Source organism: Drosophila takahashii, chromosome 2R (genome assembly GCF_030179915.1).
Source record: "Drosophila takahashii strain IR98-3 E-12201 chromosome 2R, DtakHiC1v2, whole genome shotgun sequence".
NCBI lineage: Eukaryota > Metazoa > Arthropoda > Insecta > Diptera > Drosophilidae > Drosophila > Drosophila takahashii.
Genome location: NC_091679.1, coordinates 44,444,832 through 44,471,818, shown reverse-complemented (window position 1 = coordinate 44,471,818; position 26,987 = coordinate 44,444,832). Strand labels below are relative to the sequence as shown.

The 26,987-nt window shown below is 40.6% G+C and overlaps 2 protein-coding genes across 5 annotated transcripts; one reads left to right on the top strand and one right to left on the bottom strand.

The window, feature by feature from the left end:
- Window positions 1-21,280, bottom strand: LOC108066371 (uncharacterized). 4 transcript variants are annotated; one of them, XM_070213989.1, is made up of 4 exons: window positions 21,146-21,280; window positions 606-797; window positions 275-545; window positions 1-212 (listed from the first exon to the last, which is right to left on the bottom strand). In XM_070213989.1, the coding sequence occupies exons 2-4, from the start codon at window positions 790-792 to the stop codon at window positions 47-49; spliced, it is 624 nt and encodes a 207-aa protein (XP_070070090.1). In that variant the 5' UTR covers window positions 793-797; window positions 21,146-21,280; the 3' UTR covers window positions 1-46. The 4 variants fall into 4 exon arrangements, with proteins under 4 accessions (XP_070070090.1, XP_070070089.1, XP_017010353.1 ...); XM_070213988.1 differs by lacking the exon at window positions 21,146-21,280 and adding an exon at window positions 6,777-7,000 and having other exon boundaries at window positions 2-212; XM_017154864.3 differs by lacking the exon at window positions 21,146-21,280 and adding an exon at window positions 2,103-2,626 and having other exon boundaries at window positions 5-212.
- LOC108066382 (uncharacterized) lies at window positions 15,533-17,280 on the top strand. Its single transcript, XM_017154875.3, has 3 exons — window positions 15,533-15,692; window positions 15,744-16,068; window positions 16,126-17,280. The coding sequence occupies exons 1-3, from the start codon at window positions 15,580-15,582 to the stop codon at window positions 16,426-16,428; spliced, it is 741 nt and encodes a 246-aa protein (XP_017010364.2). The 5' UTR covers window positions 15,533-15,579; the 3' UTR covers window positions 16,429-17,280.
- Window positions 21,281-26,987: the final 5,707 nt, after the last annotated feature.

The following is a 26,987-nucleotide window of genomic DNA, read 5'->3' as shown; positions in this document are numbered from 1 at the left end:
AGTATTCTATTTGCAAATAAATTAGTAAGTCTAAGCAACAGGATGATTAACCGACCATCTTTTCTGCTAAGCTGCGGACTACATTCTCATCGTAGTCCTCGATCTCATCATCTCCATCATCAATGTCCACATCGTTCGGCCTCACTGGATAGCCCTGCTCGGGGGGAACGATCTTAACTCCGTGATCACCAAACAAGAGGCAATCAAAGTTTCTGAAATCGAACACAAGATGTTTCATTAATGCTGTTTTGATTCCCACGGCCGTAGATCTTACCTTTCAAACAACTCAAAGCCCTGGAATTCTCCTGACATGTACATGCAGACATGCATGTTGCGACCGACAAACCAAATATCGTGAAACTGAATACAGGCCTTAGCAAAGTTAAATCGTGGCGGCCGGAAGCAGAAGGGAGGTGGATTCTGGCCGGATACCTTTTGGCGGAACCAAATATTGTTGTTAACGCGCATGCGCAACTCAAAGGAAAATTCATCAGGACGATACGCGACTTCTGTGCAACTGTTCATGCCAATTACCGAAAGGAAACCTAAACCGGTCAAGGGAATATCGTTTTAAAATGCATTTAGCACAGATGATTCAAGCTTACCAGCACAGCATTTGCAAAGTCCGGTATCACAACTACAGGGAATGCGGTTCACGAGGTTACCTAACGTTACGTTTGGCAAACTAAGTTGCCTGGACTCTTCCTCGTGGCTTAGTAGATTAAGTCGATAGTTTAGCAAGCCAAGCTGTAAAGCTGCGTCGTAAGCCAAGTCTTCGGATGGTGGTTGCATTGGCACTGGGAGAATCATAGGATTGATCAGCAGAATAAAAAACTTACGGTGGGGAAGGCACTACGCTTTCAACCTTCCATTGACACAATTTTGTTAATTCTTAGGTGCTTAAACAAAAAGTTACGTTCTTTCACCAAATACTTCCTTCTTGAATCGAGATTAGTAGCTCAAGTCTTTCGATGCATTTAAAAACGAACGGAAAAGTAACAGAAATATAAACAAACAAATTTTGCCCAATCATCCACAACGAACTTCCGCGTAGTATGTTAATTAGTTCCGCATCGAACCAACTGACGTAGCCGGCAAGCCAAGAGTCACAGCGATCGCCTAACAGTTTCAACTATTAACCTTGAGTGCACAAACGAGTTGCCTGAGCCGAGATGCGAGCAAATTTTGATGTCAATGAAACCAACGGAGCACCTCAAACGAGTTGGGCATATTGAGCATTAGGTGGTCAAGATCATGGACAGCAGATCGTCGGCATAGAGAAACCGAAATAAGTGGTATCAGTTAAAAAGTCCCTCTGCAGATGAGTTGCAATTATTATTATGGTGTTACAACAACCATTTCTCGAGCTTACAAGTTCTCAAGCGAGCAATTTAAACTATTGTCTTATCAAATAATATAGCATACATGAAAATTATCTGTATGGCGTTTAAAGGGCCCTGCAATTAAGTCAATTCGATTTACATCAGGATGGCATTGAATTAGAAGCACGTCCCATTTAGCAACAAACATCAGTTTCACAATGCTTAATTAACTCAAGCTGTTTACTGACCTAGGTGTTATTATGTACTCAAGGCAAATCATTTTTCATTTTAAGTCAATTTTTCATGTTATGTAAGTTACATATCCAGCACAATTTTCTTAGAATATTTGTTCATACCCGGAAATGATTTTAATATAAATACCATGCCGAATTGTTAATAAATACAGTATAAACATAAGTAAAATACCATCACAAATACATATTTAAAGTAATGCTTTTTATTGTACACTTAAAAAGTAGCACAGTGACTTATAATTATTATCACAAATTTCTTTAGTGCAAATATACCTGGAAACCGTCTCTCATTCTATATCCTATCTTTTAAGCTTTAAATATTTACAAGCTTAGAAACTATACACCGGGTCATTTTCGGGTCAAAATTCGAAAGTAGAGTAATTGTAAAACTATTCTATATTTTGTACATGGTTTTACGTAAGACAAACCTTAACAAAACGATAAAATATCGGCATTGCAAAAGGATTAATAAAGTTAATTACTAAATAGTAAAAGTAAGACATAAAGTAAGAGTTCTTTGTACTACCGGTGTCCGATTTGGAAACGGCCAATAGTGAGGCAGCACATAGTAAATAGAAGAACAGACGTGGATGTGAACTGGCTGCTGGCATCTTGGAACGACGATCGGATCAGGAAACCTAATTGAAACGAAGGTTGCTTTTGTCCCGCTTTGCGGTCGGTGATTTCACACGCTTTTGTCTTTCGGTTTGAAAGGTATTTTTTTACAGTGATCGGCTTTATCTTCTGCCTTTTCTCTGTTTATTAGTATTGTGATTTGTAAGCACCAAGTAATAAAGTCGACTAAGGCAACTTTCGCTTTCGAGCAAAAACCGACGAAAGTGTGTTAAACAGCAACTTCAATTTTAGTTTATATACAGTTGAGTTGCGTTTACTCGCATTTATATGATTTTCACACTTGGCGCAGACTCAAGGCGCGGGCGCAACTCCGTACGTGCTAATGGCCAAAATACAACTGGCCAAGAAAACGGTAGCGCATGCGCATGCTAAGCGAACGGCCAGCAGACGCCAAGCGATCAAGTATCGGCCATCGACAGCTCCAACAGCCCGACTCCAAAACACATCGTCGGAGCCAAAGACGGGCCCCAGACGACGATGACAAGTACGAAGTGCGTCAAAGTCGGCTGCCTTTGCGACTCTTTGAAAAGACATTTGTACCCTTTGACGGTTCACGTTGACTAAGAGGTAAAACTGGCGATCGAATGTAAATAATATTTATAATAGGTGTTGACTTTTCCATAAAATGTATTTAAAAATTAGTATGTAGTTAAATAGCACAACTGGGATGAATATACTTGATGGTAAATTTTTATAAGTACTAGTACATATTTTTTTGTTCAGGGTATAAGTTGATCGGTGGAAGTATTTCATATTACTACTTAAACCGAGAGAGAAACCAGTATTTTATGCATAGCTATCTTAATAAACTTGGCGTTTCTTTGTTTCTTTCTCTCAGATCACTCGGGACTCTCACTTTTCGCTGTCGGGGCGCGTCTGAGCATTGAAATTTATACGATTATTTAATTAATTATTTGCCTTAAACGTTTCTTGATCTTTTCGGGTTTTGCTCTTTATACCCGTTACTCGTAGAGTAAAAGGGTATACTAGATTCGTGCAAAAGTATGTAACAGCCAGAAGGAAGCGTTTCCGACCCCATAAAGTATATATATTCTTGATCAGGGTCACTAGCCGAGTCGATCTAGCCATGTCCGTCTGTCCGTCTGTCCGTCTGTCCGTCTGTCTGTCTGTCCGTCTGTCCGTCTGTATGAACGCTGAGATCTCAGAAACTACAAAAGCTAGAAGGTTGAGATTTCCCACACATATTCTTTGGCTTCCTACGCAGCGCAAGTTTATTTTAGCCGAGCGCCACGCCCCCTCTAACGCCCACAATCGCCCACTAACGATTTTAAAATGGGTCCTGCGCCCACATCTTTAACGATTTCCGAGAAGTATAAATGCAATTTTGTTGTGTATATTTATACCTATCGAAATGTAGAAGACATTTTTCAAATCGGACCATTCATTAAAAAGTTATACGCAATCAAAAATTATATATCTATCTCCCTCGCACTCCCTTTAGCTGAGTTACGATTATTAGTCGGGACACCAACCCGACACAGCGTTCGCACTCCCTTTAGCTGAGTGACGGGTATTAGATAGTCGGGACAACAACCCGACTATAGCGTTCTCTCTTGTTTTAAACCCGTATTCTGCGCCCGTGTCATTGAATCGATACCCGCTATCTACTCAATTGGTATAAATAATATGAAAGGCTCTTTCTGCCACTTCAAGCCTTTACCACAGTAACAACATACATATTTATCGCACCTTTCTCATTTAATTTGATTTTTATAAAATGAATCAATGGAAATAGCACACTTTCATTGCCTGAAGATATTTCTCAGTAGTTGACGACTTGTTTACCCACCCAATATATATCAGGTTTACTTTGACTGATTTTGTTCTTGCAAACTGGTTTGCCGAATGACTGAGCAGATTTTTGTATGTCAACATGAACTGGTAAATGGAACTATATCAAAGAGTTTTAATTAGTAGCGGTACAAATATACTGTTTTTGCTTTTTATTGACAATCCATAAATGGTTTGGATTTCTTACTATTGGCTTAGATGCAAGTTCGTAATTTTTTGATTATTACAATTCTTTAAGGTAAACGATAAGATTTGTTGTTGCGTTAGAGGCAAATGAAGAAGGCAGAGTGGCGCCAGCTTAATCCAGCTAACGAGCCTGGACCTCTGATGTATGATTATCTTCAGCGGTTCAATCAAAAATTGATTTGTGAAGCTGAAACGCCCCCCCCCCGAACAGCAGCTAGAGCATGACAATCAACATTATTTTTAGATGAAAAAATCTGCACGTAAATCATGTGAACTCAATTTCTCTTGCACAATTTTCCACTTCTGGCAAATATGTCAAAAAAGCCCTCAGAGGCCTCCACTAAAAGTCGTGAGCAAACATTTGGCTGCATCAGACCATGTTTATCCGTTGCTGCTATTGTTTGGTAGCATCTTGTGGTCTAATAATACCATGTTCACTCTTAACATGCTATCAATCACTCAAAACTCCTATCTGCACACTGTGGTAACGGATAGTTTTTGAATGTAAGTTGGACGAAGGAGAGTGTAGGGCGTAGCAGACGAGAGGACCGAGAGTCTACTTCATAATTCGCATGTGAAAATTTGAAAATCGTTGCTGTTAGAGTCTGGGGCCGATTCCCAATAAACGATGCATGCATGATTCAAAAATGAAAGCAGACGTATCAAATTTGCTGGAGTTTACGTGGCGCCATTCCGACCGTTAAACAATAATTACCTCAACAAAAATGTGTTATAGTACAAAATCAGTGGCGGATCTAGGATTTTGTTGTGGGGAATGATTTTTTTGTTGCATACTTTTTGAATACCAAAATTCCTTCAATTTTTCACCCGAGAGGGGCTTCTGGCATAACCGATTCAGGAATCGTCTGCCACGATCCTAGGTTGAGATATTGAATATCTCCTAAAGAGTACAGTGGAAGGAAATCTTAAGTATTTATTTATTTTAATTTTTTTGGCTTTTTATTTCTATGTTCATCTTAATGAATATTTTATTCAAATTTCTGTATGCTCAAACTTTTTTAATTATAACTAGACATCGGATTTTAGGTGAAATCGTTTTTTGTAAATACGATTTAAAGCCACATTTGATTAGTTACAAATTTTATTTATTAAGTTATAATTAGATTTAGGTTAAACTTAATTGAGGTTTTTGTAAAAAATTTTTAACCAATCAAATGTGGCTTTAAATCATGTTTAAAAAAAACGATTTCACCTAAAATCCGATGTCTAATTATAACTTTTTAACATTGTTTTGCGTTTACCCAAAGGAAACAAAAATGTCGTAGTTTAGGCTACTATGTTAAAGTATCAACATATTTGTATGAAAACATTTTTCTTGCGGCTCGGAAATTTGTAAGCTACTTTAACGTTTTTTTGGATTTAACAAAAAAAAATATCCTCTTGAATTCCGCTTGAACCATCCTTCGTTAGCAATAATTTGGGGGTTATAATTAACCCTCTTGCATGAGCAACATGTAAAAGGTTATTTTGCCATCTCCCCTTCACCATGGCAACCACTTCATCGCGTATATCTGAAAATGAAAAATATGAGAACAAAAAGTCGGAAGAACAAAAATTAGTTTGTTCTTTTTTGGATGAAACTGCCGAAAAATGAAAGAATTGCAATATGCAACCATATATTCTCTAAGGACACTTGACTTTCGGCTTCTTGTGCCTTTTGGAGCTACGGCCAAAAAGAGGGAGCGCCACAGTGGCTGTTGACAGCTCCCTTGCTTTGCCCTGCCGGAGTCATAGACTTTTTGTAAGCTCTAGACATTTGGCGGTGCCAATTAATTAAGCGAAATAAAAGCCAAACAAGCTGCAGTGGGAGTAGGAAGAGTTCATTAGTAGCTGCAGAGGGTGGCAGTAGGAGTGGTAGGCAGTAGGAGTGGGTGGGCCCCGGGATGGTGTAAGGATTGCACAGATTCTGCAATTCAATTTGAAAGCCATGCAATTTGTTTCCTTTAAAATGCTGAGCTTTAATTCGCAATTAGTGCAATTCAATCAGGGTAGCGCCGCTTTGGGGAAGATGCGTTCGGGTGTCTGCCATGGTCTGGCCACAGCCGTGGACGGGTTGAGGTTATCCACGACGCCTTTTACCACCTGCGGCTTGCGGTGATTACGAGCAACATGAGCATAAAAATTGCTTACGCTTTGTAGACAAAATCTAAGGCACTGGAGGCGGACGCCTGCCGATGTCTCGGCTCAGTGGTGTCGTTCATGGAAATCGGAGAACAGGAACAGAGTCTTCATCTGCATCTGCATCTGAGCGTCTATAATGCCGGGATGCCTTCAACTAATCGATGGGCTCGCGATAAGCTCGTGAAATACTTGGCTTAGTATCTGGTAGTTCTGATTGCGAACTTAAAAAAATAATGTTTTTTCTCCTTACTTCAAGCACAACATTTGAGTCACGCTCCCATCACTAGCTGAACCTGAACTTTTGTCGGCGCGTTACAACTTGCCTATGACACATGATGCAGCTGACGGAGATTGCCGCTCGAGCAGCTATCGACAGTCCTCTGAGGGACAGAAACTGGTGCTTAATTTAGATTAAACGACTTACTGCGCACAATTTATTGGCGTAAACTTTAATTGAACTACAACAAGCTGGAAGAGGGGTCCCGAAAGCTGATATTTGTAGGTGGTCAGTCTCCAGCCTGCACCCGGAGATGGTCTTTGCCATATATTGCGCATGTGCTGCTGGCTTCGTGGCCCTTTCTCACGACTCTGTTGCCTGAAGAAGAAAAGTTTCCCTTGCTTTCTTTTTTATACCATTTTCCTAATATCACAGACTCTTTGAGGGAATTATTTCAGCATTCTCAGTTTACTTGTTCTACAATTTGCAAGATGGGGTTACATGTAGGTTTGTCTGCTTGAGTAGGAGCGAGCACAGGATATTTTTTACCACCTGTTGATCCTCTAGTAGGGGTCATGTCCACACTGGGGCGCCTTGTGAAGTTATCACTGCATCTTGTTAGCCTGATGCTCCTCGCCTGCTTAATCGGATCACATTAATATTTAGTCAGTCCTCTAACCTGAAGTCAGCTCAGCCGGAGTTTCATCCACGCATTGAAGATTGCTCATGTCAAATATGGCAAGCAATAGGTTGATTACACTCATCCTTTAAAAACTGGAACCAACTCATTTCCATGCGTACTCAGAATGCACTATATTCCTGTTCAGGCCAACGACTACCTTAACGCAGTCACGTCCCATACGATGAAGTCAGAGCATGGCAATCAGAGATGCAAGAAAACCAATCAACACAGCGACTGTAGAGGGATTAGATGGCTGAAGTGCAGTACAAACCAATCTATCACGTATGTAATTCCCATGAAAAATTTGTTCAACGGCTTATTGATGATGATGAAGATGCTGTGGACGGCAAATACCGAAAACGGGAGCCAAATTGTTGAAGGTGGAATAATAATTTCGAGCAACCGAAGACGCAGTTGCGCAGCTCGTGAGTTACATGCTTCGGGTTTGGAGCGTGGCCAATCGATTCGCCAAACGCAATGCACATGATTGAAGTGCACTAGTTTTAATGCATTTCGACCTATCCGAATGCATTAGGCAGTGGAAGTTCAACCTTAAGTTCAGCACAATTTGCGGCGGAGCAAATGAAATGCTATCTGCACGATCCGATCGCTGCCCTCGGTGCGTTGTTGTGGCAACACGTAGAGACCCAATTTTTTAGCATTTCGCCAGCTACTTGTTACGGGTCAGGCGGGGAGCGAGCTTCATCATCAATTTCGTTCAGGCCTCTCAGTCTCATAATCCCATGTTTGTTTGCATTAGCCACCGCAGACAGGCTGCAATTATGTCGTTTGGGGTTTGATGGCAAACAGCACTGTGACTGGAGCTTTCTGAATAGGGGGACGAGCGCAGCTTCAGTTGATTTCGGGAGGAAAACAATCATCCAAAGCCACTATGGCCCTACCCTCACAAAAAGAGAGTCCTAGGGCTTTGAAACTCGGAATGAATAAAAAGTAGGGAGGATATCGAATACTTTGGCTGGATTCGGTCGGAGAGGGTATACGATGTTTCATCTCGCTGCCTATTTATTGCCAATTTGATTGCTGCAGACTTTGTGGCGCATATGAATTATGGGTTCAGTTCGGTTTTCGAATCGGTAGTCGAGTCACATTCCTCTGGTCTGCACTTTGGCTCTGTGACTCGGCTGTATTCTGCGCTGAACTCGACGTTCCCATTGTCGGTTAGTGGACCATGGGAAGTAGTGTCCTCTGCGCCAGAGTAATTGCGGCGCGTTAAAGCGCGTGCGAAACGGTTGAATGCAGTCAACGAACCGCACGCTGCTTTATCTGTCTGCTTTTTTCCGTCGCCCACGTTTTGTATTTTGCACATTTCTCAAAATTAACACTTCGCCACACTCTGCTTGCACTCACTCTTTCCGAATTTATAAATGCGCATAAATTATGCCAAAAACACAAGCCAACCCTGCCCATGTGGTGGGCTTCGCCGTTTTTCTTTGCGTTTCAGTTTTAATGAGTGAAAAATCATGTTGAACATTTAATGCACATGTCTACTCACTGGCTATAAACATTTTATTATAAACCCAGCAAATGCTTTCTAGAAATGAATTCACTCTTTAATGCATAAAGTAAATATTTTGAAGTGGTATACAAAAGTAACTGCCAAAAATTACCTTCATATGAGTCTATATAAACATTTTGGGAAACTTATAAACAATTTATAACGAATGTTCATATATTTTTCAAAGGGTGATATAGACTTCGAGTGCAATTTATCAGTCTTTACGGTATTTATTTTGCTGCTTACTTCCAAATCTGTGGTCGCGTGTCGCTCTGCTTTGTTTTGGGTAAGTGAATTGCGTTTGTGCCTTTTATTTTTTTGTAATTAGCTTTATTTTGGGTACTCTGACTTGAGTGTAAGGCATGGCTTTCAGTTTTCTATTTGAATGCGTTTATAATTCGGCGGACTGTAAAAATGAAGAAGGAAAATTGGCTTATTTGTAAGCAAAAAGACTAGAACTTAAAGCAATGTAAGCCACTTAAATGAATTCAAACTGAGTCAATGTCTGCACTGCTCGTCTATAGATGTTATTAAACTACAAAGTTTTAGGGCCGTTTTCTCGTCCGTTTGTTAAAATCGTATGGGAAATCAGAGTTTTATTCCTACTTTAAATTTAACAGGCGGACGAGAAAAGTGATTATAGGTCTTTAGTCAATTTTTTAAGTTTACAACTCATTCAAAAATCAATAAACTTTAAAATACCTCCAATATAAATTTATTTGTATGACATTCTCATCGAAAACGAAAAGCTTCGTCAGCAGCCCCATCGAAATTACTTTCAGGTCTCCATGGACACTTTTAAATTAAGTGCTGATAAAATTTTACTTTAGATAAAACGCGGGGCTAACAGCTAACCAACAGGATACTGTCAGGCCCGTCTAGGTTCAAGAGGGAAAACACACGCAAAATCGTCTACGAAAATCATTAAATAAAACTTTGGCTGCATTTGGGAGAAGGCCCTCAATGCTTTTGCCTGACTGATTTGGTAATTTTGCGTTTGTATCGAATTTAAATAAAGTTCTCTTCGACGCAAGAAAAAGTTTTGATTTTCACGAAGCGCATGATTTTGCAATTTATTTTCGAATATTCGTGCTTTTCTCTGGTCCTCGTCTTGCATTGCAAATAATTTGTAATGAATTGACAAAATTCTACTGGGATAGGAGAAGCCGGCAGACTCTTATCCACCTACCCATATAATACGCTTTTAATGAGAAATACAGTATTGGGTTTGGGCCTTATGCGAGCAAGTCCTTGGGGAAGTAGACAAAAGCACTGTCCGCGACCTGTCAATTAAATTAAATGCTGCGCTTCGTTCGGGTTCGAGGCTTTGCTTAATTTCTCTTAAGCATCTTTTTTCTGGTGCGTGGTCTCTGTTTTCAGCAGAGTCATGCGATGACAATACTTGATTACGAGAGACACGCCAGTCGATTCCGGCAATGGAAAACGGTTTGCAATAAATTGATTCCTCTGGCGAAGTTTAATTACATTCTCACATGCAGCGAGCATTTGTGCGCAACTTTTTGTATAGCATTTGAGTTAATTTGGTGGTTGCTTTTAGGCGCGTTTAAAGTTATCAACCATGCCATACAAATACAATTATAAACCACCGGACACTTTATATTTAAAGCTGACTTGAGTTCTTCTTACCTTTTATTTGGGCCCTACGTGCATCATAGCTTTGAATAAAAAAGATAAATATGGAGTACAAACTCGATGGAAGCCAGAAGCCTCATGCTCGTGGCCGTTGGAACTCGAAGTTAGCTCCGAACACAACATTGAAAATTATCGCCTGGACCAGGAGGCGATGGCAGATGAAAGTACACTCAAGCAGTCTCGGTGCTTTCTAGTGTTTGCATGGCTTATTCAACTTTACCCAGCTCCAAAAAGAACGAAAAGAATCGCTGGCACAAGTGTCTATGTGAGATTCGGACTGGTTGTAGGCTGGGCGGCCCTCTTAGGCGTCTAGAAATCTCAAAAATGTGCACAGACCCAGCGTCATCCGCTTCCGCCCGCTTATCCACGATGGGATTCAACAACGACGGCTAGGGCAGCCCCGACCTCGGCTCTGCAGACGATGTCTGGCAAGGCGATTTAGCAAATTAAAAGGTTTTTAATGCATGGAGTACTCTCTTACTTACTTCATAATTTGATGCCAACTGTGCCATGCAAATACGAATACGGCTGAGTCCACAGGACAAGCCAGGATTCAAAATCCGCAATTTGCTTCATGGGCTGTCTTTTATTTTTATCCAAGACTTGTATTTTTTGTTCTAGTCCAAGGGTTTCCCCTCTGAGTTTTCGGTAGGCAATTTCCTCTGAGAATATCGCAGAGGAAAAATGTAGAAGCGGCTAAGTCAAAGGATGCAAGGAATTTGATTTTAATTGCAAAATAAATGAAAATAAAGAACTGAGACTTTACTGATACAACTATGTGGCGGCATCGAAAACATTTTTTCAGTTTACAACCAGCGAAATTAAAAACAGGCATCAAGAATTAATCTCAAAGTTAATTTCCTGGCAAAAAAAAAACTTATTACAGAAGTTAACATCTAATTTAGCGCCATTGTACCCACACTTTCCATTTACCCCACACCGTATTCCACCAAATCTAAATGAAGTAATCTATTCAAACCCTGTTAAATCACTACCGCAAATTACACACTTGACTACGACAGCTACACACGTTCGCGGAAAACTGGCAAATGCGAAACCAAACCCCGTTTTGCAGGCTCACACACACGACAACTGTCACGTGCCCCATTGAGTGCTTTGTGGAAAATTTCGCAGGTCGGAAAATTCGCAAGTAAGTGGTGTGAGCGGATTGCACCCTCAACATGCTTCCCTCCTTTTTCTGCAAGTCCCGTCAGCCAATTTCCCAAATATTGGGTTATTGGGCTGTGTACTTTTGCGGGTTTCGGGGGTAATGGAGATCTGGGCATTAGTAGATCCTTCTCTAGCATTGAAGCTTATGAATGTTCAGTTGCCTTGTACAAAAAGCGAAGCATTTAAAAACGCTTTACGATTGCCAAAATGACAGTTGAATTTTTGATAAATGTCGACGCGTGTGCATTGTAAGTAGAAAAGCACGCTGTTTCTGAAATGGAGGGGGGTTTGTTGTACCGATTTTATTGCTTGGAAAATGGCATGCAAGTGAAGGCTGCGTCCTCATTGCTTTGGGCTATTTCTTGTTTCTTAAGGGCGCTACTTTCAACAAATGAAGCCAATTTTTGTAATGATGGTTTGAAGCATTCAAACGGTGTGGTAGAAGGGGCAGTAGAAGAGGGAACTTTGAGAGGAATCATAAAAAGGTGGAAATTCAAACTATTCCATACTTTACAAATAAATTCGAAATACAATTTCCTGTTATTTATTTGCAATCCCTTCTGAGCCACCAAAACAAACTAAATGCAAAAGACAAACTTAGATGGTCACAATAAAGACATGCCTGGCCCGGGATAAGAAACTTCAAGAACAACTGAAAATTCCTGAGCTAGCAAATAATAATAATTTTGTGTACAACCCTTAGACTCGACCTCCTTCTACCCGCACATTTTCCCGGAGAGGTCAGACTACGCCTTTGTTTATGACGCAGTAATATTGAAATCAGGATAATTGTGCAAAAGGATGTGAAGAAAAAACCGCAAATACTTTGGGCACAGAGCAAAGTACCAGTCCCAAGTAGTCATTCATTCCGTAACGAAGATATCTCGAGAGCAATTTCACTGCGACAGAAACTAAAAACAGGGAGGGCAGTGGACGGCAAAGGCTGAAGTGGAGTGAAAAACTCTACCATGCAGAAAGTGGTCAACATTTTTGCCACTGCCATGGGCAAGAATAAAAGACGTCGCCCGGCGAATGCGAATGCAATCCGAATGCAGCAAAAAGGTAGCAATCATGGTGCCGAGTAGTCGTCGAATAATAATAACCTCCATCCTAGTTTCTGTTGTGTGCTGCTTAGCAGTGGCAGGGTCTTGCGGTAATAAACCATAAGACATTCCCCGTGGCATATTCTCGTTAATGTGGCAGTGAAAGGCAAATTAAAATGAGCACTCAGCTCAGAAATATCAGCAGTTAAGTTGAGTTCTACTTTTTTCCGAATTTAAGGGTCTCTGGATGGGTAAAATAAAAGAAATAACTAAAATATCAAACACGAATGCATTTCCAAATAGCCCTCATAAAGGATCTTAGGAGTTAAAGCTGTTCACTATTTTATCTAATTTTTTTTAAGGCCGACAGACATTCTCATACTCCAAAACCATTGCATTCCCACTCGCATGCAGCAGGCGCACAATCAGAATCAAAAGCACCTTGGGATCAAAAAGGCCTTCTCCCTCCCGATCAACCCTATTTTAAATTCGAACCCAAAAAATAACCTGAAATTAGCATTCATAATGCTCCTGTTCATCAGATGGCTGTCGCCATCTCATCGTGGCCGTCAAGCGCATCTCAAAGGACGTTCTTTCATAATTAATTCTCACACAGAAAAATGTTCAAAGATATTTTTGCACTTTTGCACAGCCACCCTAGCTACCTACCTACCTACATCTTGCCACTTCCTACCGTGCACTTGCCTTTCAAAATATTCTGCTTGTGTGGCAACGTCAAAAGCAGCGACAGCCAAAACAAAGCAAAATGCTAAATGCGGCGAAAAATCAAAAAGCAAAGCGTGCAAAAATAAAACATGTTTACCTCTACAATTTGACTGCTACTTTTTCCATGCGGATGGATGGATATGCAAATTTCCCTTGGCTTGTATTATTGGGCCAGCTCCTATGCTTCTCTGCTGACTAACTGCGCCGCATTGGCCCTGCACTGCTGCTATGATTTATATACTCACGGCGTGCGCGTATTTATCAAACTCTAATTAATCCGTGATAAACCGATCAAGACGCTAAATGCTGCACTACACGAAGCCGCCAAGAAACCGAAGGCTCTCTGCAAACTCTCACAACGGATCTGCACTTTGCGCCTGCAAACGGGTTTGGAACACCTCTTCCTAAAACTTGGCTTCGATTGCTTTAACATTTCTGGTTTCTGTTTCGTAGTGCACCGATTACCATGTGATTCCGCAAATTCCCCTCCCGCCAACCATACCAGCATCATCATCCACATCTCCAGCCCCTTTCCTTCGCGCTCTTCGTTTCGGGAGTACGAGTATTTGTTGAAGCAATTTGCTTTCCTGAATCTTGTGGCTGACCAAGGCGGCTGCGATGCAATCAATATATGCTCGTGTCCAGCAAATAATAGACTTCAAACTGGCATTTTAAGCGTTTCTTTTTCATAGCCAACATCTCAGTACGAAGTGCGACTGAGCCTGGAAGGAGTCCACCGAGCGTTTTGGGAATACGATAATTTCATTCCTCTCTCCGTGGGCAGAAGACTTTTCCCCCAAATGCTCACATAGTTAGAGTTAAAAATAGTTGGCTTTAGGTTGAACTTACAGGGGGCTCCATCAAGGCCAAGCTGGCTTTTCTACAAGAGGCCAGCAACAGCGAATATCACTTTTCAGCACCGCAGCCCGAACATCCTGTATATGTCATAGCAATGAACTCTAATCCACTTTAGCAAATCAATTTATTAGCCACGTATGACTTATGCCTTTTTAAATGTGCGCTTGCATGTGTTGCCTAGTTTAAGGTTGATCGTTTAGAGGCGGGTTTAGAGGCGAGGTAGCCTTAAACTGAGGAGACGCAAGAAATTTATGTTAACATGTCTTGCGTAGCGCCCTCTGGTATGTAATTTGGCGTTGTTTAGGTATCACGATTACGATTCGACTTCAACTGGGTTTTCTGCCGACCCCAAGTCGGTGCAAATAGACTGTAAAATACGAGCACCAGTACATGTGTTTTAAAAAAGTTGCTTGGGTGTAAACCATAATTATCTGGACTATAAATGATATGTGTGGGGGAATACAGTTCTATGAGAGACCATTTAGCGTCGAGAGTAAGCGTGTGAAACCACCGTTGGGAGTGGTGTGTGCTGGGGTCTTGAGCCGTGTTAATTTATAGGTGTGTAACAGTGACCAGCCAGAGGCTTCTGACTTCGCAAAGCACTCCCAAAGTCAACAAACGGACAACAGTTCGAAATATCAATTATCCAGCTAGGCGGCGGTACGAAGCCGTTGCCAAAAAATATGGAGAAGAAAATGTTTAGTTTTTCTGGTTTAACTTTTTGGACAGCTTCCTCCATCTGCCGACCCGCCCATAAACGTTGAGTATAAATTGAAAAAGCCATTTTGCTGCCAATTTAGCAAACACTTAAACCAATTTTGCACTTCAATCCTCCGACGCACACAAAAAAGGAGATTCCCACACTTCTCCAGTTGCTCTTTAGCTGAAGCCACACATTTGCACATTCCGGATCCCAGGCGAATGACAGTCCATGCAGCTTGCATCGACACCGACTTGACTCGGCAAGGGCGACCAAAAAGTCAGCTGCCCTGGCCCTCAGAAAGGAGTGTGTAGGAAGCATCCAAAACGTTGCCAACAAAGTGTGAAAATGTCAAGTCGTAAAGTCTGCCCTGGCACAGGAGCTAAGGGGCGCGCGAGAGGGGTTCAGTCTGTAAAGTGAAATACTTGCGTGGATGTGGCTTGCCTTGGCACCCTCCCCGACCAGGCAGTTTTAATTTAATAGTCTACTTTAGGAGGGCATCAGCATTTAAGATGGGAGGAAAGTCTGTCTAGATTAGTTTAGTATACTTCAATGCGACCAAGTGGGAAAGTAGAGTAATATGGGACTTCCTTAAATTCGAACTAAAACTAGTAAGCTCTGTGTACCCAATCAATTGGAATCGACTGTGTCACTTAAAAAAAATGTCGTGTATTTGCCAGTTCCATACGCCCGATGAGCAAATCCCCAAAGATCTTGTGACGGTTCCTTTGGCTACAGGTGATGACATTCCTCAACTCCCAGGCCCCACAAACGAGTGAGCGTTTTTTTTATTACCATCTCGGGGGCTACCACTCTATTTTTCTAGGGTTGATAAGGAATCGTTAGTGCCACTCTCATACGACAATGGAGTGTCCGCCTCCGATCTGTCTGATTGTAGGGCAGAAAACTGGCTTCTTAAGAAGAAGTTACTGGAGTACGAGGTTACCATTGAGAATCTGGAGCAGCTGGTGACAACTATAGTTGAAAAGCAACATCAAATCTTAAGCGAAATGTTTTACTTGCGCAAGGAGAATCGGGAACTACAGTCCGAGTGTCATCTTCAACGCGAGTATCACTCAATGGAGAGGAATGCACTGATGAGGGAGCTGCATGACGCTCGGAGCTTAAGCCGAAGCCGAAGTTTTCTGTTGGTGAGTAAGCAAACTCCTTGAGGAAAATAGAAGTGGGTGTATAATTCTCACAAGCAGGGATGTCCTTCTAATCCGCTTGCAAACTCTGTGTCCTCTAATACGGAATATGAAGAGGACAATACTTGTGAATCGGACCAAGGTGAAGAGTGCGAAAACGATTGCGACAGCAATGAAGATCAGGGTTCGGATGACGATGAAAATTACGAAGCGCTGTCGGCACAAAGTACGGGTGAAAGTTCCGCTAGGACATCACTGTCGCTATCAGACTCAGTATCTTGTGACACGGACTCGGATGAGAAAAGGTCTTGTGATAACAGAAGCATTGAGGACACTCCCATCAGTAATAGCGACACCGACTGACCTTCAACATAGTTACCACAGCATTAAGCATTCGAATTTATATTTTCTGTAGAAATACATTTGGAACATTAAAGCTTAAAGCTTCCTGACATCTCTTTAAGTTCCCATTTATCGCATTAAGTAATCAAAACAAAAACGTGACATTCGCACAAAACAAACCAACAATAAGTTTAACATGACGTGACTGTAGCAGTCTGTCAAACAGACAAGGCAACGTAACCAATGCATCAAATGAGGAGAAATCCTGTGTAAAGTATTTGCATATCAAAACGCTAAAGGGCTGTGTAAAATCCTTACCTGAAGTACGCTTCAGGTCCATGCCACATAAATATGATTGAATGGCTGGCAAATATATAGTCTACCGAAGGGAGAGTATTTAAATTACTGACAAAAACGTGTTAAGTGTTTATCTATCGAAAAAGTTGAAGGCGAAAAGTGGGAAGCCCTTTTATAGCCACTGGCTTTCCTCTACACGGTTTGGGATTTGGCCCAAAACAAAGTGGTAAGAGAGGCGAGAATGTATGCTTGTATGCCGGGCAATTTATCAAGCCGGAAAGTTTTTATCACAAATGAGTCGTGGCAAGGCAGTCGAAGGTCCCGGCAACTCGTTTGCCGCCAGGATTAATGAGTCTCGTGTGCCTTGGCTGCTGCCTGTCCTATTCTACATCCTTGAAAGCCGCCTCACAACACGTACCAATAATCCATCATCAGCCCTTTTCAAGTGGCAACTTGTGGAAGCTTGCGGATTGCTTCTGATCGGTTATCTGCTTGTGCCCTGTGCCTTGATACTATGTATGGGTTTTGATAACAACACAAGTTATGATATGCCATAAACGAAACTCTTGAGATGCATGTTTAAAGAATATAATCTTAGGTTCTCTGCACCCACAAACAAAAGAGGGAATAACAATGAAATGTGAGGCACCCATTGGTGGTCATTGCTGGCCAGTAACGTAGCTGGCGTCGCGCAGAAGTTATTAATGACTAACCGCATCTACTCTATGCATATCGAGTCAAGAACTGTTTGCAATATCATTTATCAGACGAGAATTTTGTTCAGAAACTTGTTGCGCACAAAAAAGATTTTCGTGTACACGTGAGAATGGATTCCTTAGGACCGACAAGCTACTGAGGACTACCGCGGCACAAATGACTTGGATAAGAGATGTGAAACCGAACAAGGCATAAGAGAAAAGCGCGTATTTGCGGCTAAAATATATTAATATGCAATGCCATCTTGGCAACCTAAAGGCTATGCAAATCGCATCACAGAAGGTAAGGTTGCGGGTTTATCCCTCTCACCGACTATTTAGCAGCATCAGTCGCTGCATTAGCATCTCCGAAAGCAGCAACAAGTAGCTCAAAATTGCATGTGACTGAGCAATGGTGGCGAGTACTGGTGGGTAAGAGATTAATGGACCTGTGCTTCGGGCTACATTGAATTCTACTGGAGGTCTTGTGAAAAACAGACATATGACACCAAAGTGTTGCTAAGTGGTTGCTTGCTTGACTTTGTGAATGTAGATATTAGTCATATGCCGTCATATTATGTTATAGGAACAACTCCTCCTATGCCCCTGACATTAAACGATAAAAACGGTATTTTCTGGATCAACGCCTACCTATTTACTCAGCCGTGTAAATACACAAAACATTCGCAGAAAAAACTGCAAAAACGTATTCGCGTGTTCTAAGCAATTTCAAACCAATAATCGTTGGGTGTCTTTTAAATTAAGTAACCAGAGCCATGCAAGCCAAATATTAAGCCATATTGACATGCCTGTCAATACAACAATGATGTGTTTGATGGGAAAAAGGCAAGGACTTCTTGTTATTTTTATTTAACTAATCTAAAATTAAAATCATTTTTCTACTCAGCCCACAGGAGCTGCGGCATAACGAAAGAGGAACGAACAAATGATACATGGCGATTGATAAAGGTTCGGAAAAGTCAAGCTATGGAACATACGCTACCATTTAAAGGTAGAAACAAATGGGAACTCATGTTTATACTTTAATGAGAGTGACACACCACCAGAGCACAGAAAAACATAATTACCAAATACAGGAAGACTTCCTGATCAATAAGTCGCATATATATATTTTTAGGCAGGGGCACCTTTCTACCCTTAATAAACAGTTTGATTTTAATCAATGAACCACAAAGTTATATACATGGAAATGCTATCCAATGAAGCCTGGCAGTTGTCTCTTAGTTGTAATCCTTTTTCCGTTAATACTGTGCTACTCATTAAATAAAGTTCGTATTTGGTTAGACCCGGCAACTGTGCAGACAGCTTTCAGGTGCAACTTTCTCCATTGGGGTAAATGCCAAATAAGGGAACATTTCACTTCATATATATACGTCCGTTTACTTCAAAAGGTTTCTCATGCATATTTATGCCACTTAATTTTTTTTCGTTAGAAGAATGAATGAAATCGAAGAGAATTTATTTCGGCAAATGTCTATGTATAGCCCAATGCTTGATGACTGAACCCCTTTCTTTGGCGTAATTAGAAGACCCCAGTTTTATGTTCGAATTGTCAGAATACCCTTATACCCCATGCATATTTATGAGTATGGATTTAATAAACATTTGTATTTATTGTTTTGATAGCCTCTGTGTGGTTTACATATATAAAACAAAGTAGTTGTGTTGCTACAGAAGCATCAATTAAGCACAGCCAATAACCCAGCAGCAAACAGTATAAAACATTTTCCTTTATTTTAATTATTTATGTCATATGAAAAACTTATCAAAGTATCTTCTTGGAGATACACTTCTAGTCATATCCATATAGGACCCGCCTGTAATTAAATTGCTAATTCATGGGCATTCAAACCTGAAAACTTTAATTTATGACTATTTTTTTTTTTTAAAACGTGATGCAAAACGGAAAATTTTTATCAAATTTTGTTCAAAAGTTGTAATTACTTTGCGCTGAATATAGCGATATGTTTGCTGTAATTTTTCGAAAGATTGCCACACTTAAAAGACGCAGTGTTTGGTACAGCTTAGAGCTCAATATACTAATTCCTGTCACTTTCCGGATGAGTTAACAAATATAATATTTTGACCAGATTTCTCAATTTTTAGCGAAAAATGGCTAAATAAAAATGTTCTGGTTAAATGCCAATCGCTTATGAATTTGATTACGAGCTGAACGTATACGTATACCATATATGGTATGGTATTTGGACCACTATTTTCATTATTTTGAGCATAATACTGATTATTTTACGCTGAAAATAGCGATCTGGATTTAAATAAATAACCCATATGTCCGAAAAACCCAGTGCTTGTACCCTCAGAAGCAGACTTTGTTTTGGCAGCGGGGCCTTTAAGTGGTTCCATAGACCAGAGCTTAGTCAATCGATCTCTCGCGAAAAACACCACACTGAGCTGCGTCAGTTGCAATTTCTGTTCGAACTTTGACTGAAGACTCGAAAATTTAACAATTTCGTTCGATAAAGGCGAATATTGAATCATACTGATTTGAGTAGGGAAAACAATTTTCTAAATTGGGAAAAATAATATAGCAGACAGCGCGCTGAACGAGAGTCGTGGAAAGTGCAACATGTGTTGTACTTAGAGTACCGGTACGATTACGATCGTTATCACCAAATCAGCGACAGGGGTTAATAAAGCTGTATCTAACCGGGTGCGGCGGAGGCGAATCCAGTTAACGATCGCAAAGCTCCAAGCCAACGAGGCAGCACACATGGCCTCTACTTTGGCCTCGCCGCCTCCAGCCAACGGATCAGGACCAGATGCAGCTGCGGTGGAGTTGGCCACATTATTTGCAGATCTCGCACCTTGGCTACCAGCGCAGCCAGGGAGTGGAAACCGATCATGGAGCCCCTGCACCGGTCAGGCTGCACTTGACCACACTTATCCATCTTCTTGCAAAATGTTGTGATAAAGCCAGCGATCGGCAGATCGGCAGGCAGAAAAGATCGAAATCGTCGTTTGATCGCCTATTCGCTGTGCCATACTTCGATTATGGTTAAGTAGACAGCAAGCTACTTAACCCCAAGCTAAAGCGGTTGACTTTGACGATCAACTCTTGCTGGGCGGGAGAGGGAGAGTTAACTGCGGATTATCTTGTTTTGGTCGGGCGTCATTTTTTAGTAAATTACTTTAATACTATAAACATAATCATTTGTACTGCGGCTGCTGCTCAGCGAGCTAACCAAGTACATGGCACCATTCAAGCGCAAGCTGTAGATGCTCACATTGTGGAGAGGGCGATATTGTGCCTACGTTCTGGTAGTAATTTCATTCTAGTTACGAAGCTGTGATCAGTAGAATCACAGTTATCTGAGTAACAGTGAAAAATTGAAATTGGTGCATGTGCGAGGAACAGATCTGTACTTCAAGTCAACTATGTAGAACTTTTCGTTTGATATTGCAATTTTTAACTATAAGTTGCTAGAAAAGTTTTTAATGTTTTCTACGCTGAATAAAAACGTGTTTCATGAATTTCATCAATTTGTCCTATGAGCTGTTTTGCGCTTGGTCCCTTCGAGTTCAAAAGGTGCATTAAATTAAGCTGAAACCTAAGATATACAAATTCGAGAACTCAAAACGCAGCTGTCAATCCTTCCTCCCTTTCTAACAAAAAAGGTATCTTCTGAAAGGGACCTCATTTAAATTTTTAATCAAACTTATTTGCATACGCATGAGCCTCATGTGTGTATACATATATCGCTTACCTGAGCATACAATATCGGTAGACAAAGATAGCCGAGGATCGTTCAAAAGGGGATTAATTCAAGCAGCTGGATGCTGTGTTGGCTCTGAAAAGGGTTGATATTCTCTGCATCTCTTCAAAACCAAAAATCGTTGCGCGTAAAATTTTGTTTTCCTAGAAAATAAAAAATGCACACAAATTTGAATAAAACGGCCAGTAAAGTGTTGCATAAAGGAAGAGAAACAACCGAGAGAAAAGCGCGAAAACCACGAAAATTTTTGCATAATTTATTGAAATTTCGTGCCACAGACAAAGGAGTCGGAACGGTACGAAGACCGAAGACCATGAGCCAAGCACCCCAGTCCGAAATTGCATGAAATGTGTTTCTATTTTCCCGCTGCTCCGTGGTACTCCTTGCTGCATTATCCTTTTTGGCTTGTGTGCATTTATTTTTCATTTGCATGAATTTTTCATTGTTTTCCCAGACACGAAAGGAGCTGCCGCTAGGATGCACTTAACGCTCCGTGGGATCAAGGACAAACACGCGATATTTGTCAGCGGGAAATCAGCTTGCAAATCGAGCTAAAATAAGTTGGGCTCTCAGTAGACACAGTATAGACAGTATAGTATATAGACATTCATCCTTCCGAGAAGCAAAGGTAAATATTTTTCGCTTTAATGTAGCAAATCCATAATTTTTTTTAGTATCCCTCGACGTTACTGCGGGCGAATGTAAACAGATTTCCACGCAATTTGTTGTCACTTGACGGTCAGACGTTATCAGTTTGCTTTTAAAGACACCTTAAGGCTTAAATTACCAGGTAAAGTTGAATAAATTGTAATGAAAATAATGTTCAGAAACGTTGATTTTGGTACCACAATAACGTAAAACAAATTACTCTGCATTGTCATTTAATTTATTAACTAAGGGTATATATAAAAGTGATCTCTCCCAGCGCCAACAGCCATTTTTCAAGAATTCGGGGGTGAAGAGACTTAGATTTAATCGAAAGCTAAATCCTTTACACGAGTGTGTCCATATCCAAAGAACAACAATGCAAACGCATGCTCACCCCATCCCTAATATTGCATTTGTCTAGGAGAGGGTGGCAGCGTGGGTTGGTGGTGGTGTGGTGGTGGTATCTTTGGCGTCGGTGGTTGCTAAATGCAATTTATCATAAAAAGCAAAAAAGATAGAAGCTTGAAATTGAAGCAGACGACCCCTTCGAGGAAATGGGTGGAGTAAGAGTCAAAGTTCCTTGGGAAAAGAGGGGGAATGGAATGGCGAGGGTAAACATGGCACACATAAAAACACCCACACACAGCTCATCTAATAAGACGCATTTAGCGTCTGTCAGTCTCGAGTGTGGAACGGAGGGCATCTAAGGAAAAAGTAAATAGGGAAAAGTTATGGAGCTGTAATAAATTGGATTAGTTCGAGAAGCGACGCCATTTTGTCTTCCACGCTGAAATTTAAAAGCACACATATAAAGCAGGACGAAGGGAAAAGAACTTAACTACACATTTTGCAGGCCGCACGCTGTTTTTTCATTTGGAAGGGATTAGCAGGGACTTCAGGGGTACTGCGAGGGGAAAATAACAAAAGTGCGGGAGGCGAAGAGCTCTCGAGAGCGCTACTTTTCCTGAAGTACGGACTGAGGCACCGTCATCTATATGGCTGTAGGCTACGTGCCAAATCAAAATCAGATTCCCATTATTTTCCCTTCAACTTGCTCGAATTGCACTTTAATTTGCATATGAAAGCGATTCATTTTTTTCTTTGTCCTGCCTAATATTTGGCACCTTTCCTTTTTTGTTTGGTAAATGATTCAATTCTACGTTTTCCCTTTCAGATTGTCTGTCATGTGAACCCCGTTTCCCTCTAGCAGCATCCGTCCTTAGCTTTTCAATTTCCCCGCCTCATCAATTGGATTTATAAATGCAAATTTTTCACCGCTATTCAATCCTATCCACGCCGATGATACTTTTTTGTTTGATGCAGCTGCCTTCCAACGAGATGCTATTTTTGTATAATCATTAGTTTTATAAGATTCTTATTGAGCTTATATAATAAAACGAATATACAAAACGAACTTTTAGCCATTAAATTTATTATTCACGAAAAAATAGAAAACAAGAGAGAACGCTATAGTCGGGTTGGTGTCCCGACTATCTAATACCCGTCACTCTGCTAAAGGGAGAGCGAGGGAGACAGACACATTTTAAAATAATTAGTGGGCGATTGTGGGCGTTAGAGGGGGCGTGGCGCTCGGCTGAAATAAACTTGCGCTGTGTAGGAAGCCCAAGCATATGTGTGGGAAATCTCAACCTTCTAGCTTTTGTAGTTTCAAAATCTCAGCGTTCATACGGACGGACAGACGGACATGGCTATATCGACTCGGCTAGTGACCCTAATCACCTTCTCCCTGCTACATACTTTTGCACGAATACAATATATATCCTTTTACTCTACGAGTAACGGGTATAACTAGAGTTCTCAGACTATGAGATACTATTTAGCTGTAACACGGTAGCTGTTCATCATTCCGATGGCTTTCGAAATGGTGATGCAAAACGCTTTCCAATGTACTAATAATAACTCGGACCATCGGATTACTATTTTAGTCCCAGCTGCCTATTTTATTTTATACCCTGAAAAGTAAAGAGATGTCAAAATTTGTATTTGTAATTTATAAAACAAGTATAATTTACAGTCCGCAAGCTGTAGTATAATTTTTTCAATATTTCCAGCATTTCCTAGGCCATACCTAACATTAATACCCATTGTGGATCAACTTTCTCCCTCTAAGACTTTTCTTATGCTGGCAAATTTAATTTTCAACTCGGTCAAAGAAAACAGAAACCTCGTGTAACAGCTATATTACTTATCCTCTATCCCATTTTTGCCCGCTGGCCCTTAATTTATTTAACTACCGAGCTTCTAAGACCGCTCTTACCCCACATATCAAAGCTTCGTTTGCCACCAAATGGATTTCATTTTGAAATCCAATAACTGCCAAAAGGAAACATTTTCTAGCCAGGACAACCCTTTTAGTCACTATCTACTTGTGGCAGCGTGGTGTATATATCGTAAAATGAAACATTTTCGGAGTACATAATGTAGGAAGCTGTGTGTGCGTGTGTAAGTAGTCGTATACAGACACAGTGTATTTCGCACTTTACGCAATTTTTCCCCGCCAGCGCGAAAAGGGTTGAAAGTGCGTATGGACATGGAAGGACAAACACCCCAACAACAAGCACACGCTCTGCGGCGTTGCCAGATTGTCATCACAGGCATCTCTCCTTCATCGCTGCTAGCATCATCATCGCCTCGTCCTGAAACCCCTTTCCCTGACGGACTTCATTCCGTGTTGGCGGCCATTATTATTTTACTTTGCAGCTCTTTTACTTATTTCGGACCCCCTCACTCATCCTGGCTTCTCCGTCGTTTTCCTCGACGGTTTCGTAATTTTCTTAAAAATATTTTGGCAGTAAACTTTCTAGATTTAAGCCCTTCCCGGCAGCTCTGTACCCCTCTCAGCCTCCCGGCAAACCATTCCCGAGGTTTTGTGGTTTGCACGGCTTTACGTCGGCTCCCAGTGAACTCTTTCACAGCCCCACCCACTTCCTCCTTCGCCCCTTAACAACGACCAGGGAACTTGCGTTTTAATCTCATTTTATGAAATGAAAATTTTTCAATTTTTCGACAAGAGATAAACTTTTTCTACTTGAATGCGTAATTACTCGTCTTTCAAATGAAAATGCTGTGAATTTTCTTCGGGTTCTTTGCTGACTTTTGTTGGTCACCATTGCCGCTGGTGATGCGAAGCTGCCTCCCCTGCTGCGGTAAGCTTCGCTGTTGCCACTGTATCCGTTAGCGTTGATTTCCATAATGGCGGACGATAGAAGCATAACTGTTAAGATTATTAAAACGAGCTGAAGTACAGGCTGACTTATGATGTGGTCAGCTGAGCCGCTCATTATCAGCGTTGATAAAAGAGCTCATTGGGGATAGGGGAAGAAAAACAGTAGGTTCTATACGTCGGCTTTAAAAGCATAGTTTATGATATGGTATACAAAAATGAGCGATATTGACGTATGTTATACGGTCATATAAATATTTTAAAATTAAAAGAGGTTTTAATAATAATAAGTTTTTTTGAGGTATCATTTAATTCATCATATTAATTGTATTGTAATTGTAAAAATTATGTTAAAATAATTATCAGAGGTGTCAGAGAAACCTTATCGAATCAATTTAAAAACAAAATTAAGTTCTCTGTATCTAAAAAACATCTAAATAATTTAAAACCAAACAAAGAGAGTAAAGTAATACTGATACTTATCAAACAAAAAGCAAAATAAAATAATATCTGAAGATGTTAAAAAAGAAATTTGTAACTCGGTTTTTGCTTAATGAGCAAACACACATACATCCACGTTACATCAGAGACGCATTAAAAAATGCGTTAAGGGCGCGTTGCCAAGACCCAAGTAGAACAAATATTAATTTCTTGGCATAAGCGGCCCACAAGCACATGGACATACTTTCTCAAAAAAAAGCAAGTACATATGTACATTACAAAATGTTTGTTAAGATTCAGGGGTTGATTCAAATAATACCCTGCAATTTTAGAAACGGTTGTCTCTTGACTATATTCAAGCTAAAAAAAAAAACGTTTCTATAACTAACTTTGATATTTTAAGATAGATCTTTGGGAGTTATTTTAAATGCTTGAATACTAAACCTAATTAGTATAATTACTATTTTAATTGCATTAAATTTAAAGCTTAAATATATAAAATAGCTCTTTCATTAAAATTGCTTTCCAGGAGTATTTTAGGTTCGACCCCAAATGCCACCCCAGTCTTCCTTTTGTTTTTGCCTTTTATTTTTTTGGTAAAAAGGACCCAAATTCTCCAGAGCAAAACGTTAAAAAATTAGCATCGGGCAGTGTTACTGCAAGCACATGTCGCTTTAGGTGTTGCCTTCCATCGTTTACCACCCCACCATAAATCCTACTGCTGAACATCTCGTGTTCTTACGCGCACTCACACTTTGCAATTGACATAAATTATTTAGACTCATTTAATGTACCGCTGCTGAAGCATCGCTTTTTACGATTTTCAATTTTTATTTTCCGTTTTTTTCCACCCTTCAAATGCTTTTTTTTTCTCTCTCGTGTTCATTTAGTTTGGGGTTTTTCCTTGGTAAAAGCAAAGAATTTTGTTGGAAAATTAAAATAATGTGTCCCCTGTCGCCGCCAGACGCGACTCTCGGGCTCGGCTATGATGTGGATGTTGTGGATTTTACGGGTGGAACATAAGTATCACAGCTCGCTGTATGAGTCTTTTCGCAAGCGATAGTGCCCAAGGAAATGTGTGCTTTGGATACTAAACACTTTTAAATTCGACCGAACTCTTTAAACTGTCCTTAATTCCCCTCTGGAAAGTCTTGAAATGTTAGCTGGCCAGTGGTCAAGCAAAATAACCCTTGACCCCTCCATCAATCTAAAGCTAATTACCGCTACTTGAATTGATAATGAGACTCATGTCATGTTTGCCCTATCACCCAACCCCTAATAACACGCTCGTTAATTCGTGTTCACACTGACCACACGGTAATCAACCTAGGGGACGAGGAGTAAAACAGGAAGTGACCATGCCTGGCAAACCCAATGTGAAGCGGTCAGCTCGGTCAACTGGTTTATGGCTGACCCGCTGACTTCTGAAGTGTTTGTCCTGCTTTATAGTTTAATTCTATTTGCCTTTTCGCTTTGGGCAGTGCATAAATTAGCATTATCCATGGAGGTAACTACATAAGGGGATTTTATAGCGGTCATTGGGCAATTACCAACGTAATT